The sequence below is a fragment of the Macrotis lagotis genome, chromosome 3 (assembly GCF_037893015.1).
Source record: "Macrotis lagotis isolate mMagLag1 chromosome 3, bilby.v1.9.chrom.fasta, whole genome shotgun sequence".
NCBI classification, from domain to species: Eukaryota; Metazoa; Chordata; class Mammalia; order Peramelemorphia; family Peramelidae; genus Macrotis; species Macrotis lagotis.
In genome coordinates this window covers 273,837,369-273,849,951 of record NC_133660.1, presented here as the reverse complement: position 1 = coordinate 273,849,951, position 12,583 = coordinate 273,837,369, and the positions used below count along the sequence as shown (strand labels likewise).

Sequence of the window (12,583 nt, the reverse complement as noted above, 5' to 3'; positions counted from 1 at the left end):
TACTAACTGAAAATAAACCACATTACATTTCTGTCCAAGTGAGTAGAATAATTGACAAAGAGGAGGTCCTGACCCCCATTCCCCAGGCTGAGGTCTCCCCACGCCATAGCCCTCCTTCCCAGGACATGGGGGTATAGTGGGCATCCCCCCCGGCTCTCTGCAGAGTCACAGGACTCGAGGGTCTTCCTAGGTAAGTGGTCAAGGGGGCCTTTTCTGGGCTCTGCCTCGTTGGGGTCAGCTGCCGCTCTCAGATCCGGTGCCAGGGGCCCTCCCAGGACCCAGCTGCCAGTGTAGCGTTAAGACTTGGAGCTCCTCTGGGGCTGTGCTGGGGGGGTTGGGGGTGGGGTAGCGGTGGTTCCCAGGCTGGGCCGATTGGGCAGCCGGTGTAGGGCGCTGGTGCTGTTGGGGAGCAGCCGGGTGGGGAAGGGTCGGAGAGGCTTCTCTGGGGCCTTGGCTGGATAACGGAGGATGGGCTGCCTACAGCCTGGTCCCTTGGGTCCACTTTTCTCTGCCTGGTGTCCGAGGAGGGAGGCGGCTGACTTCAGTGGGGAGGGTGTGTAGGAGATGAAAGACACAGGGGCCTGCACCATGGTGGCTGGTCTGAGGGGTCTTGGGCTGGGCCTGAAGGGAAAGAAGCAACTGAAGACCCATCCTACCCGGGAGGCCTGCAGGGGCCTGGGCCTCCCCTTCTGCAACCTCTCACAAAGTGAGGGCCAGGACTTCCCAATCATTCCTGGGAAACTAGTGCCCCCTCCCCTTCCCACCAGGGGAGGAGGGAGGAGGAGGAGAGAAGAGATCCGGGCACAAGAGATAGATGGAAACAAAGGTGGGAGGGAGGGAGGAAAGACATAGCAAGAGTCTCCTTCCTGCTGGGGGCTGGGGGGAGGGAAGAGCAGGCATGGGAAAGGGTTCTTTACTTGGGCTCGATGAGGCCAGACCCCCCAAGGGGTCTGACTCCTCGGTGCTCTGGCTCGTTCTGGGACCCTGGCCTTCTCAGGGCCCCGAGACACTTGAAAGGTGTTAGCACAGTCAGTCTCTCCCCAAAGTGGGCCCCTGCCTCTGAGTTGGCCAGTGGGCCGATGGGGAGGTTGAGGCTCAAGCGCCTGCCCCAGAGCTCTGCCCTCGAGCACCCACTGGGGCTAGGCAGTGGGGGAGGGGATGGGTACTGGAGGCAAGGAGGGATCCAGGGGTAACTGGGCCCAGCCGGCCAACCGAGGCTGCTGGTGACCTTGGAAGAATCTAAAAGGCAATGAAAAATGCAGGTCAGCTGCACCCCCCCCCCAGGGAACCCATGCCCTACACACACTTTGAGGTGCCTTTTGGGAAAATATCCCTAATGTTTGATGCTGCCACAGTTGGCAGTTGGGGAAAGGCAATAGCCTTGACCCCCTGGGGAACACTGGCAGAGATCCAGGCAGAGCAGGCTCATGCTGACATGGCCTTTGTCCAGGGGATCCTTCCTGGGGACTCTGCAGGGTCTCTGAGACACTTCCAAGAAAGACCAGCTGCCAGTCATGCCAGGCCACTGGCCCCTCCTCTCTAGTCCCATCGAGGCAACATGCTGTCCAAATGAGAATAATGGGGATGATATCAGAGGGGGTATGCGTGTGAGTGTGTGTGTATGTGTGTGTATGAGAGAGAGTGTATGAGTGTGTGTGTATGTGTGTGAGAGTGTGCATGTGTGTATGTGTATGTGAGAGACTGTGCATGTGTGTGAGTGTGTATGTGTGTGAGAGTGCATGAGTGTGTGTTCATGTGAGTGTGTGCATGTGTGCATGTGAGTGTGTATGTGTGTGCATGTGTGTGAGAGACTGTGCATGTGTGTGAGAGAGTGCATGAGTGTGTGTGTTCATGTGAGTGTGTGTGAGTGTGCATGTGAGTGTGTATGTGTGTGTGCATGTGAGTGTGTGTGAGAGATTGCATGAGTGTGTATGTATGTGTGAGTGTGTATGTGTGTGAGAGACTGTGCATGTGTGTATGTGTGTGAGAGAGTGCATGAGTGTGTGTTCATGTGAGTGTGTTGCATGTGAGAGTGTGCATGTGTGTGCATGTGTGCATGTGACTGTGTGCATGTGTGTGTGTGTGAGTGTGTGTGTATGTGTGAGAGAGAGAGAGAGATTGCATGAGTGTGTGTGCGTGTGTGGAGGACAGGTAAAAGTAAAGATCTCGTGAGAGAGTGCCAGGTGGGAGGCACAGCGAGGGGAAATGCCTAGCATCTGGAGAGGGAGCATCTGGTGTGAGGAGCAGCCAGGAGGCTAGCACGCTGAATTAGAGACTGAGATGGGGGAAGGGTGGTGAAGGTCCAACAGAGGATTTTTATTCCAATCCTGGAGTTGACTGAGTAGGGCTGTGCACAGCCACTTTGGAGGATCTGTCTTGGGGTGGGGAGAGTGTCAGAGGCCAGAAAAGGGCACATGAGCCTAAATGACAAGACTTGCACCCAAGGGTGCCACTTGGGACACTGTGAGTTGGGGTGCTGGTTCCTGGGACCACTAGTTATTGAGACTGGTTCTGGAACCGTCTGCACAGGATGACGCCTGAATGAACAGGAAGGACAACCAGGGGCCGGGAGGACAGGATGGTACCTGGGCCAGGGCTTGGGGAGCCTGGACAACAGCTGAGGGGAGCCCTGGTTTTCTCTTTCTCCTGGCCATTCCGCTCTGGCGCCTCCTGCTCCTCTTCCTCCTGGGAAAAGAGCTGGGAACCCTGGGAGCTTTCCCCCACCAGCAGCGCATTCAACCTCCTGAAAGACCCCATCCTCAGCAGCTCACCTGCCTTGGCCGCAGCCTCCCTGCAGCTCCCCTCCTGGACACTGGGAGCATTTGGAAGTCCCACCCTTCTCTCCTCTCAGGCTGCCCCACTTTCTCCCCAGCTCCTGCCCCTGGCATCTTGCTAGGCCCTGTAGACAAAGAGCCGACTGTGCCCACCCCAAGCTGATCTAACTAGAGAGACACAGTGTGAACAGTGAAGTCCTGTCAAAGAATCTCAAGAAAGAGAAGGGACTAACCAATGGGGAAGGCTGGGATGGAAGTCAGCTCATGGAAGGGGGGAGGACCCTTCTAGTGGCATCCCTCTTCCCATGAGTTGCCTGCTTCCAGGGGATCTCTGTGTTGGGGCAGGAAGCCTTGATCTTAGAGCCAGCAGGAATGGGGTCACCAGGCCTGACCCCTCACAAGCCTATTCACTTGCACGGTGCAGTCATCCAAGATGGAAGCCCCGTGTAGGATCTGGAGACACCTGCTTCTGGGAAAGGCCATTCTGGTGCCCTTCCCCATGGCGAAATGAAGCCTACACGCCTGCACAGCTCTGCTCCCTCTTTCCCATGGTGTCCCATTCACCCAAAGCACTAGCACCCTGCACTGATCTGGATGGAGGGAGGGGCTACCCAAGAAACCACTCAGGGTTTGGCCCTTTCTGTTGTAGCCCAGTCAATGGAACCCCCAGATCCCGAGGGGGCCACAGAGATCTAGGATTCCAGATCTGATGTTGCTGCTGACTTAGTTAAGGGTTCTTGAGAAGCCAGGAGGTCCAGTCTTGAACTCAGGGCCTCGGACATGGTCGGACCATGCCGTAGGACAAGTGAGCAAGGACATGGGCCTGGTCCTCCTCCTCTCCAGAGGCCCCAGGTGGTGCAGGGCAGGATTATTGGAGGGATGTTCATTTGTTTGGAAGAGCTAATGGGACTGAACAGAGAGGCTGCAGACCCCCTAAATGAGGGACACACTATTAGTGGGGAATTGAGGCACCCCCCCCCAAGCCTTCAGGGACACTAGAGAACACTGGGGGAGAGTAACCCAGCTGGCTCTCGGGACATGGGAACCAGGGAGCTGGAGGCCAATGAGGCTCCTAGCTGCCTCCATAGCCCAAGCAAGAGATGGCTTCTGGTCTCAACAAGTCCCTGCCATCTGCCCAGTCTCTCCAAATAAATGCTTCCCTTCCACATCCTCATCCTCTCCACAGCCACTAAAGCACAAACCCCTAACCCTTTGTAGGTACGAGTGCAGACATTGTACAGAGGGCCACTGATGAGTGTGTCAAAGGGGACCAAATAACAAAGACTGGAGGCTAGGGGGAGAGCAGGAAGGTAGATTGGGTCCAGCCTGACCCTTGTGGCTATACCCCTTGACCCCTTCCTGTTCCTGGTCCAGGACAGAACTGGGAGCTGAGCCTGGAGGTTTCCCCAAGCCCTGTCTCATTCCCCCTGCCTATTTCCATTGCCAGCTTGACCCACACTAAGCAGAGCTTCCCCCCCAACACACACTTCAGCTTGTAGCCCTCCTGCATGGGGGGGGACCCTCTGGGGACTTGTTGCTCCCAGACCTTCTCCAGAATTCTGGCCCAGAGAGAGCAGAGCAACAGACAACCCCGACCCTTCTCAACTCACCATGGCTGTTGCTCCTCCCTCTGAGCCTGGCACTTTGCCCAGAAGTTCCGAGGCCAGTCTAAGCCATCCTCATCCCCACCAGAGGATTCTCGGCCAGGTGACCTGACAGGTCCCAGCAGTGGAGGCTGGAGAGCTGTGAGTCCACTGTGGTCCTGGGAGAAGGAAGAGGCCCCAGGGGCTAGAATGAGGAAAGGCCTTCTCCTAAGTTGGGGGGAGAGAAAGACCTATGGGGCCGGATAGGGATGTGTCCAGGGGAGCCCTGGGTGGGGGGCTAGGCAAGCAGTGCCTTCTTTGGTCTGGAGGCATCTGCTCAGTCAAAGCAAGGCTCTCTCATTTGCCTGGGGGGCTAGAGAATGTGGGAGGGAGGCCCACTTTAGAAGTATGGCCAGGGTCTGGGGCCCGTCTGTGCCAGAGAGAGATGGGGACAGGAACCTTGGCTGACTGACAGACACCCTTGAGCTAGGCTCCAGGGGGCCCATGGCGGCAGGCTTGGTTTACTCCTGAGACTGACTGACTTGGTGGGCAGACTCTGAGAGGGGTATCTGGCAGCAGCAGCTGGACCTACAGTCTGGGGTGGGCTGTGGTCCCAGAGATGTGGGAGCTGAAGGTCCAAGGAGGATCAACAAGAAGGGCCCCACTGGAGCTGGGTTGGGGTGGATGAGCTTTCTTATAAGAGGGAAGGAACAAGAGAGCTCTGTCCTCAGCAGGGCTCCAGGCCTCCACCCCGTCCCTTCTCCGGGGAGTCCTTCCTGGTCTGCCCACCCAGATCACAGCCCAGGGACTCTTTGGGAGCAGGCTCTTAAGGGAGTCTGGGTTGTGGGATGAGAGGCCTATTCCCAAGGGGAACCCAGAAACCTACTTGCAGTTTTTGCCGGCGTTCCTGAAGACCCTTGATGGGATTTCCACAGAGGACCCGGCTGACACCTAAAAGAAAGGGGGTTTGAGTGGGCTCCCTAGTGGAGGTCAAAGGGAGGCTGATTCTTGTCTGCCCCATGCCCCAGGGAGTGGCATACCATGGGTCAGGTCACTGGAATCACTGGTGTCAGAAGTTGGCTTCTCAGGGAGTAAGGTTTCTGGAAGAGGACTCCCAGGAGATGTCAGGGGGGTTGTCCAGGGCAGCCGGCCCAAGGTGAGAGGCCATGGCTGTGAAGCTGGTGGTAAGGGGCTTGTGGATGGCCTCAGGTTGGGGCTGAGCCTCTGTCTCGGTAGGCCTACATGAAAATATGTGTGAGAAACGCTCAGAGAATTGGAATCAACTTGGTCAGGGCCCCAGAACTGTCCCTCAGTCTCTTCCCCTCAGGAGTCACAGGATAAGGAGGAGATTGGTAAACTGCGGCAATCAACTTGTGCTGAGCCTACCCATCCCTGGACAAGTCACGTGAGAAAGAGGCTGTACTTTCATGTGCTATTTAATTTTGGCCTGGAGCGGGGGTTGGAGACTCTGGGGGCCACTAAGCATCCCTGAGGTCTGAGAGGGTCACAACCTCCACTTCCCCAGAGGCTCCCATCAGTGCAATTCAGAAACCTGCCTGGACTCTACCTGGACATTCTTGTGTCTAATCTGTAAAGGAAGGGGTTGGGCGCCTACCCCCCATCCCCTGCACAGCTCCCCAACAGCATACTGAACCGAGAGCCATCCATATGGATATCCTTGATTGACTCCTTGACAATCAGCCAGTCTTTGTTGAGCTTTCGTGTGGACTGGAGGGAGGTCTGACCAGCAGGCACATCATCCAAGACCTGGAGGTGGGGGATGAGCTTTTTCACCTCGGTCCTGTAGTTATAGTCTGGGGCCTAGAAGGACAAGGAGAAGGGGCTGTCAGCTGTGGGCAGATGCCTCAGAAAGGGAAATTGCATCAGAGCGGTCAGGGCCAGGGACCAGTGGCCTGACCAGAGCCTGGGCCTAGGAGAGGCCCAGGACTGGGCCAAGGGCTCCCTGCTGGGGGACACTAGTCCCGCAGGAATCATTTGCTGGTCAAAGTTACCCACTGCCAGCGAATCATGTGGGCAGCCAGCTTGCTGCACCATCACTGCCAGCCAATTGACACCCTCCAAGACAGGCTGTGAGCTCCTAGACGAGAAGTTCCCAAGGTCAGGAGGTTCCCCGACCAATGGCCTGTCTGTGATCTCCTTCATCAGCATGCCAGGATGAGCACTCACTACAGCCAAACTCCTGTGGCAAGGCCCACTTTTCTGTCATCCCCAGGAGTTTAAATTGAGTGTGGGTGCCCAGAAACTGGGTGCAAGTCAGAAGCTGAAAGTCTTCTCTACTTTTGGAGGGGAGGGTGGTAGTGATGCAGCCAATCTGCATCACGTAATAGGGCACTCACCTCAATAAGAGGACAGAGGAATGGGGTAGTCTCTGGGAGGGTTGGTCAGAGAGAGAGACAGAGAGACAGAGAGACAGAGAGAGAGAGAGAAGGAAAGAGGAGAGGAGGGAGGGAGCCAGACAGAAAGAGAGACACAGAGACAGAAAGAGGGCAAGAGACACACTGAAAGACCAACAGAGACTTGCATGAGGCAGACATTTGGGAAAGTGGTTTTGGAGTGAAAGAAGCTCAGTTATTTGAAAGCCAGGCCCAGGGCCAAAGTCCTTCCTGGGAATACTAAATGAGATGGGTGAGGAGGTTGGGCTATGGGTGGCTCTAGGGGCCAGAGAGGCACAGGAATGGAATCTGCGTTCCCAAGGTGTCTTCTGGTTGCGGAGTGTTGGAAGGGCCTCTTCTGCTCAAGGGTCTTCCTAGAGGGCAGGTTGCCCATCTGTTCAGCTGCATACCCCTAAGATTCCATGCAAACTCTTCTTGTGTCATGATCTGAGGATCCCTCTGACCTTTGCTGGGCCAGTCCTGGGGCTTCAGAGACAGATCTGGAGGCCCTAGTCACTGGAGGCTCCTCATACATAACATGCCCCTACCCTCCTTACTTCTGCCTTAGAATCACTGCTATTAGAGATAGTTAAGTGGTGTAGTAGATAGAGCACTGACCCCATGTGACCCTGGGCAAGTCACTTAACCCCATTGCCTTGCAAAAACAACAAGAAAGAATCACTGATATTTTTCAAAACTCAGCTCAAAAAAATGGAACAAACCCAAGCCCAAACATCACTTTTTATTTGAAACCTTTTCTGATCCCCTCAAGCTGTGTACGACTTCCCCCAAATTCACTTGTATCAGTTTTCGATAGAAAATAGATATATTTGGGGCAGCTAGGTGGCATAGTGGATAAAGCACCGGCCCTGGAGTCAGGAGTACCTGGGTTCAAATCTGGTCTCAGACACTTAATAATGACCTAGCTCTGTGGCCTTGGGCAAGCCACTTAACCCAGTTTGCCTTGCAAAAAAAAAGAAAAGAAAAAAGAAAAGATATATTTGAAGGAATTCAGGATTCAGATTTTGCCTTAAACACTCATTACTTGTGTGACCCTGGGCAAGTCAATTGTGCTTCAGTTTTTTCCTTGTAAAATGAAAATCATAACTGGAACACCTCCCTGCCAGTCATTGTGAGTATAAAATAAGGAAGTGTGAAGAGTTGGAGATCTTAAAATGCTTCAAAAATTTTTTGGGATGATGAGGATGCCTACCATTTTTCACCCTTAGGATTTCTCCTCTGAGTCCCAGGGTCAATATTCCCCCCTCGTTAGAGTGGAAGCTTCTAGAGGACAGGGATTGTCTTCCCCTTCCCCCTCCCTCTCCATTGTATCTTAACACATTGGTACCTGAAACTTAATAACTGTTTGACTATTATGTATTCATTTATCTGAGTCCATGTTGTTCACCCAATACTGAATAAGGTCCTTGAGGGTAAAGATCTTCCATTTTGTCACGGCATGCTTGATGCCCAGAAGCAGAAGATAATTTGTGGCAAGAGTCCTGGCAGCCATGGGCAATAGTGACTTAGCATATCACCACCTGAAGATCTTGTAGTCTCTCCCTGACATCATCAGACGTCAGGCTAGAGCTGAGGCACCGGATTAAACAGAGAGAATAGGGAGGGTGAAACAGAAATTGGTTAGGGGATCCAATTTAGCGAAGTTATCCTGGGAGCACCTAAGGAGGAAAATTGAGAGGCAGATAGAATTAGATGTGCAAAGATTTTCATATCAAATGGCTTTCATCATTAAGGAGAATAGAGGCGTGGCAGCTAGTTGGCACAGTGGATAAAGCACTGGCCTTGGAATCAGGAGGACTTGAGTTCAAATCCAGCCTCAGACACTTAATAATTAAGTAGCTGTGTGATCTTAGGTAAGTCACAACCCCATTGCCTTGCAAAAACTTAAAAAAAAAGAGAGAATAGAGGCACTGGAGTTAACTCTTAAGATCCTAGTCCTGAATGTATTTATAAAATAAGGAGAACAAAGACAGAAGAAATAGCTTGATCAGTTAAGTAAGCTGATCTGAAGGTGAGGGATGCTCAGCTTAGATTTTTGCCACTGTGATAGAAGAAAGATTCCCTGTGGTTGGTGAGGTCCTCCAGGGCTTCCTTTTGGGGATGGCATATAGCATATTTTGCAGAGCTTTCTGGATGAGTTCTCTAACCATTCAAGTGAGTTGTTCTGACCATCCATAGAGGAAAAACTAAGTGGATGAATAATAACTATTGTCCCAACTATGCCATATGCTATGCAGTTGGGTGGAACTCGGATATCCATCCATCCACCCATTCATTCATAACTCTAGCTATGTGTATATATACATATATATATATATATATATATATATATATATATATATAAATACATATGTCATATATGTCCATAGATAGACACTGATATACACAAATATACTTCTGATCCCAGGAGGGAGGGAGGTCTTAGTTTTAATCTTAACCTCAATCTGAAACTTGCAATTGTTCACCAAGTCAGGAATTCTATACCGAAGGGAAATGATCCAAGAGGAGCTGAGCCCAGTGCAGTCTACTACAACTCCACAGGCGTATTGCTCAGACTCAGACCCAAGGTTAGGCACTTGTAGAATTTAGACAGAAGGGCAGAGGTTAGAGTTTGCCCTGGATCAGACCACTTTGGGAGTATTGAAAGTCTGCAGATTTTCAGCCTGAGCTGTTCTGAAGTTCCTGGAAGAACATAATACTAAATATCACAAGAAAGCAAAAGCAGAAATAGTCCAGACAGTCCCTACAGAAGTATCTAGATCTTGGTCCTAATATAAAGTTTGAAATAGGGAAGTAAACTGGAACAATAGGAAAATAAAAAAAATTACATCACAAAAATGCTGGGATGATTGCAGAGACACTCAAAATATGAACCTAGATGAAAAGAATGACTCTAAAACACCTAAATGCAAAGTTTCAAAGAAAAACACATGGAGTTGGGAACTAAAATCAACCCTTCTGGAGAGCACAATAGGATTATAGCCCAAAAGCAATGAAACTGATCATATCCTCCAACCCAGCAATACCAATATTAGGCCTATATCCAGAAGAAAACATAAAAATGGGAAAAGTTCCTCATTTTCCAAAATATTCATAGCAGCTCTTTATTTCTAGTGGCAAAGAATTGAAAATTAAGGGGCTGCCCATTGGGCAAAGACTGAACAAGTTATGGTAGATGAATGTTTTGGAGTACTATTGTTCTATAAGAAACTATGAATGGTCGAACTCTAGAGAAGCACAGAAAGAATTACAGGAACTGTAGGTGAATGAAGGGAGCAGGGCCATGACAACATTGTTCACATTAACAACAATATTGTGAGTTGATCAACTCTGATGGATGCAGCTCCTCTCAGCAGTTCAGAGAGCTAGAACAACCCTGGGAGACCTATTATAGACAACACCATTCACATCTAGATGAAGAAAACAAAACAAGACAAAAACAAACAAAAAATGAAACTATAGAATCTGAATGAACACTGTTCACCTTTTAAAAAGTTCTCTGATTTTTTCCTTCCTATCCCATGGTTTTCTTTGTTTTCCCTTAGTCCTAATTCCTCATTCAGAAAATGACTAATATGTAAATATGTTAAACACACATGGACATGTACATGTTTACTAGACTGAGGGGGGTGGGAAGGGAGGGTGGAAGAAAACTGTGTAACATAAATATGCAAAAATCTTTAATAACATGTAATTGGAAAAATAAAATAAAGTAGCAATAAAAAGAAATATTAAGAAGGAAGCAAACATGCTTTTCTAGAAAATCTTCTGTAACAGATAATAACATTAGTCATATGGATGATGGAAAAGTGTACAAGATTCCATTATGTACACTTTCTGTTCCTCTGTTTTTGGTTTGATTCCTGAAATAAAGTATTTTTACTTTTCTTAATTAAAAAAACATAGTTTGGACACAAATGAAACTAGAATTTCTAAAAGAAAAGAGGAGTTTGAAAATGTTTTTTAAAATTAAATGAGGGCGGCTAGGTGGCACAGTGGATAGAGCACTGGCCCTGGAGTCAGGAGTACCTGAGTTCAAATCTGGCTTCAGACACTCAATAATTACCTAGCTGTGTGGCCTTGGGTGAGCCACTTAACCCCATTTGCCTTGCAAAAGCCTAAAAAAAAAAAATTAAATGAAGGCAATAGAGGAAAAAATAGAAAAGAAAAGATAGCTATGGAAGAAAGAAATCTGAAAGAGATTTAATACCTTGACACAAAACATAGAAAACTTTACCCAAGCAACACTCTGAAAGTTAGAGGATCAAAAGAAACCAATGTCTCTATAAGTCAGCAAGAAATATTTAAACGAAGTCACAAACTTGGGAAAAAAATAGAAGAAAATATAAGGTAAGATAGTGAAAAATAAATAACCAGGAAAAACAGGTAAAGAAAACATTATTTAAGACTTATTGCAATACCTTAAAATCTAAGACTAAAAAAAAAAAAGAACATGAATATAATATTTCAGGAAATTCCTAGATTTCTTAGACAAGAAAAGCAAAGTGGAAAAAGAAAGAATTCATTTGTACTTCCTAAAAGAAACCTCAAAATGAAAACTCTTAGGAGAATCATAGCCAAAATTCAGAGCTCCCAGATCAAGGGAAAAAAATAAAACAAGAAATCAGAAAGAAAGAATTCAAGAACTGAGGAGCTTCCAGAAGATAAAGAATAGGGTTTATAATTAAGAATAAGATGCCCTGCAAAGCTGAATAGAATCCCACCAGGGAACAAACTGATTTTAATGAAACAAAGGAATTCTAAGCATTCATGATAAAGAAAATCAGAGCTTCATAGAACATTGAAGGGTAAACATGAGGCAGGAGAAACAAAAAGGCATGAGTGAATAATCAAAAGCAACTAAACAAGGATAAACTTTTACATTTCAATATGAGAATGATTCACATGAGATTCTTTAGATTCATATCATCATTAGGGGGTCTTAGGAGAATCTGAGAGTGGTTCTGTTAGGTTTTTGATTATTTCATAAAGAAGAATGGAAAGGGAAGAAAAGAGAAATACATATGGGGGAGGAGGGAGAGGAAAGATGGGGAAAATGATTTCACAAAATTGGGGTGTCCAAATAGAAGACAATATGTACAAGAAGGATAGGGTAGAGACAATGTTTGCCACTTTACCTTCACTTTCATCAGATTCAAACTGGTTAAAAGGGGAAAATAGGGGCAGCTAGTCAGGAGAACCTGAATTCAAATCTGAACTCAGTTAATGATTACCTAGCTGTGTGACCTTGGGCAAGTTACTTAACCCCATTGCCTTGCCAAAGAAAAGGGGGGAAATACAAGGACACAAACCAATGGGTACAGAACTACATTTCACTCAAAAAGGAAACAGGAGGAAAAAGGGGAAATACAAGGGAGGGTAGATGGAGTGAGAGAGAAGTACTAAGCCTAAATGCCAGCTTTCTTCAAACTTTATTTGCTTTTCCTATTGTTATAATTGATTTTGTCATCAATTAAAGATAAGCTGATTTTTGTTGTACTCAGAGGGAGTGTTTGCTCTAAAGACTGGTTCACATGAAGGATTTAAGATTGACCATCATAAACTTGACCATGACGCCTTATTGAACTTCCTTGCTTCCTACACAAATTGATGCTTCATGAAATTGTAGTGCCCAGAATTGACCTTCAAATAAGATATGACAAGGTCAGAGGACAACTGTGCAAGCTCTCTGTTCCTGGACAGTAGATGGGCCACTGGTCACGTAAGAGAAGAGATCAGGGAACAGAATCCCACAGTCTAGAAAATATTTGAGACCTTCTCTTATTGTGAACCTTAGAAAGTCCATGACGTT

At 48.4% G+C, this 12,583-nt stretch overlaps 1 protein-coding gene across 6 annotated transcripts in view; it reads right to left on the bottom strand.

The window, feature by feature from the left end:
* Window positions 1–7: 7 nt before the first annotated feature.
* Window positions 8–12,583, bottom strand: part of LRRC56 (leucine rich repeat containing 56) — a 74,107-nt gene continuing 61,531 nt past the window's right edge. For 5 of the 6 annotated variants that reach the window (XM_074230706.1, XM_074230709.1, XM_074230711.1 and 2 more), the window contains 7 exons: window positions 6,007–6,178; window positions 5,398–5,595; window positions 5,244–5,308; window positions 4,385–4,536; window positions 2,586–2,743; window positions 918–1,239; window positions 8–621 (listed from right to left, as the gene is read on the bottom strand). In XM_074230706.1, the coding sequence (XP_074086807.1) occupies window positions 297–621; window positions 918–1,239; window positions 2,586–2,743; window positions 4,385–4,536; window positions 5,244–5,308; window positions 5,398–5,595; window positions 6,007–6,178 (1,392 nt within the window). In that variant the 3' untranslated portion in view covers window positions 8–296. The remainder of the gene's footprint in view (window positions 622–917; window positions 1,240–2,585; window positions 2,744–4,384; window positions 4,537–5,243; window positions 5,309–5,397; window positions 5,596–6,006; window positions 6,179–12,583) is intronic. The other variant, XM_074230710.1, reaches the window with a different exon arrangement.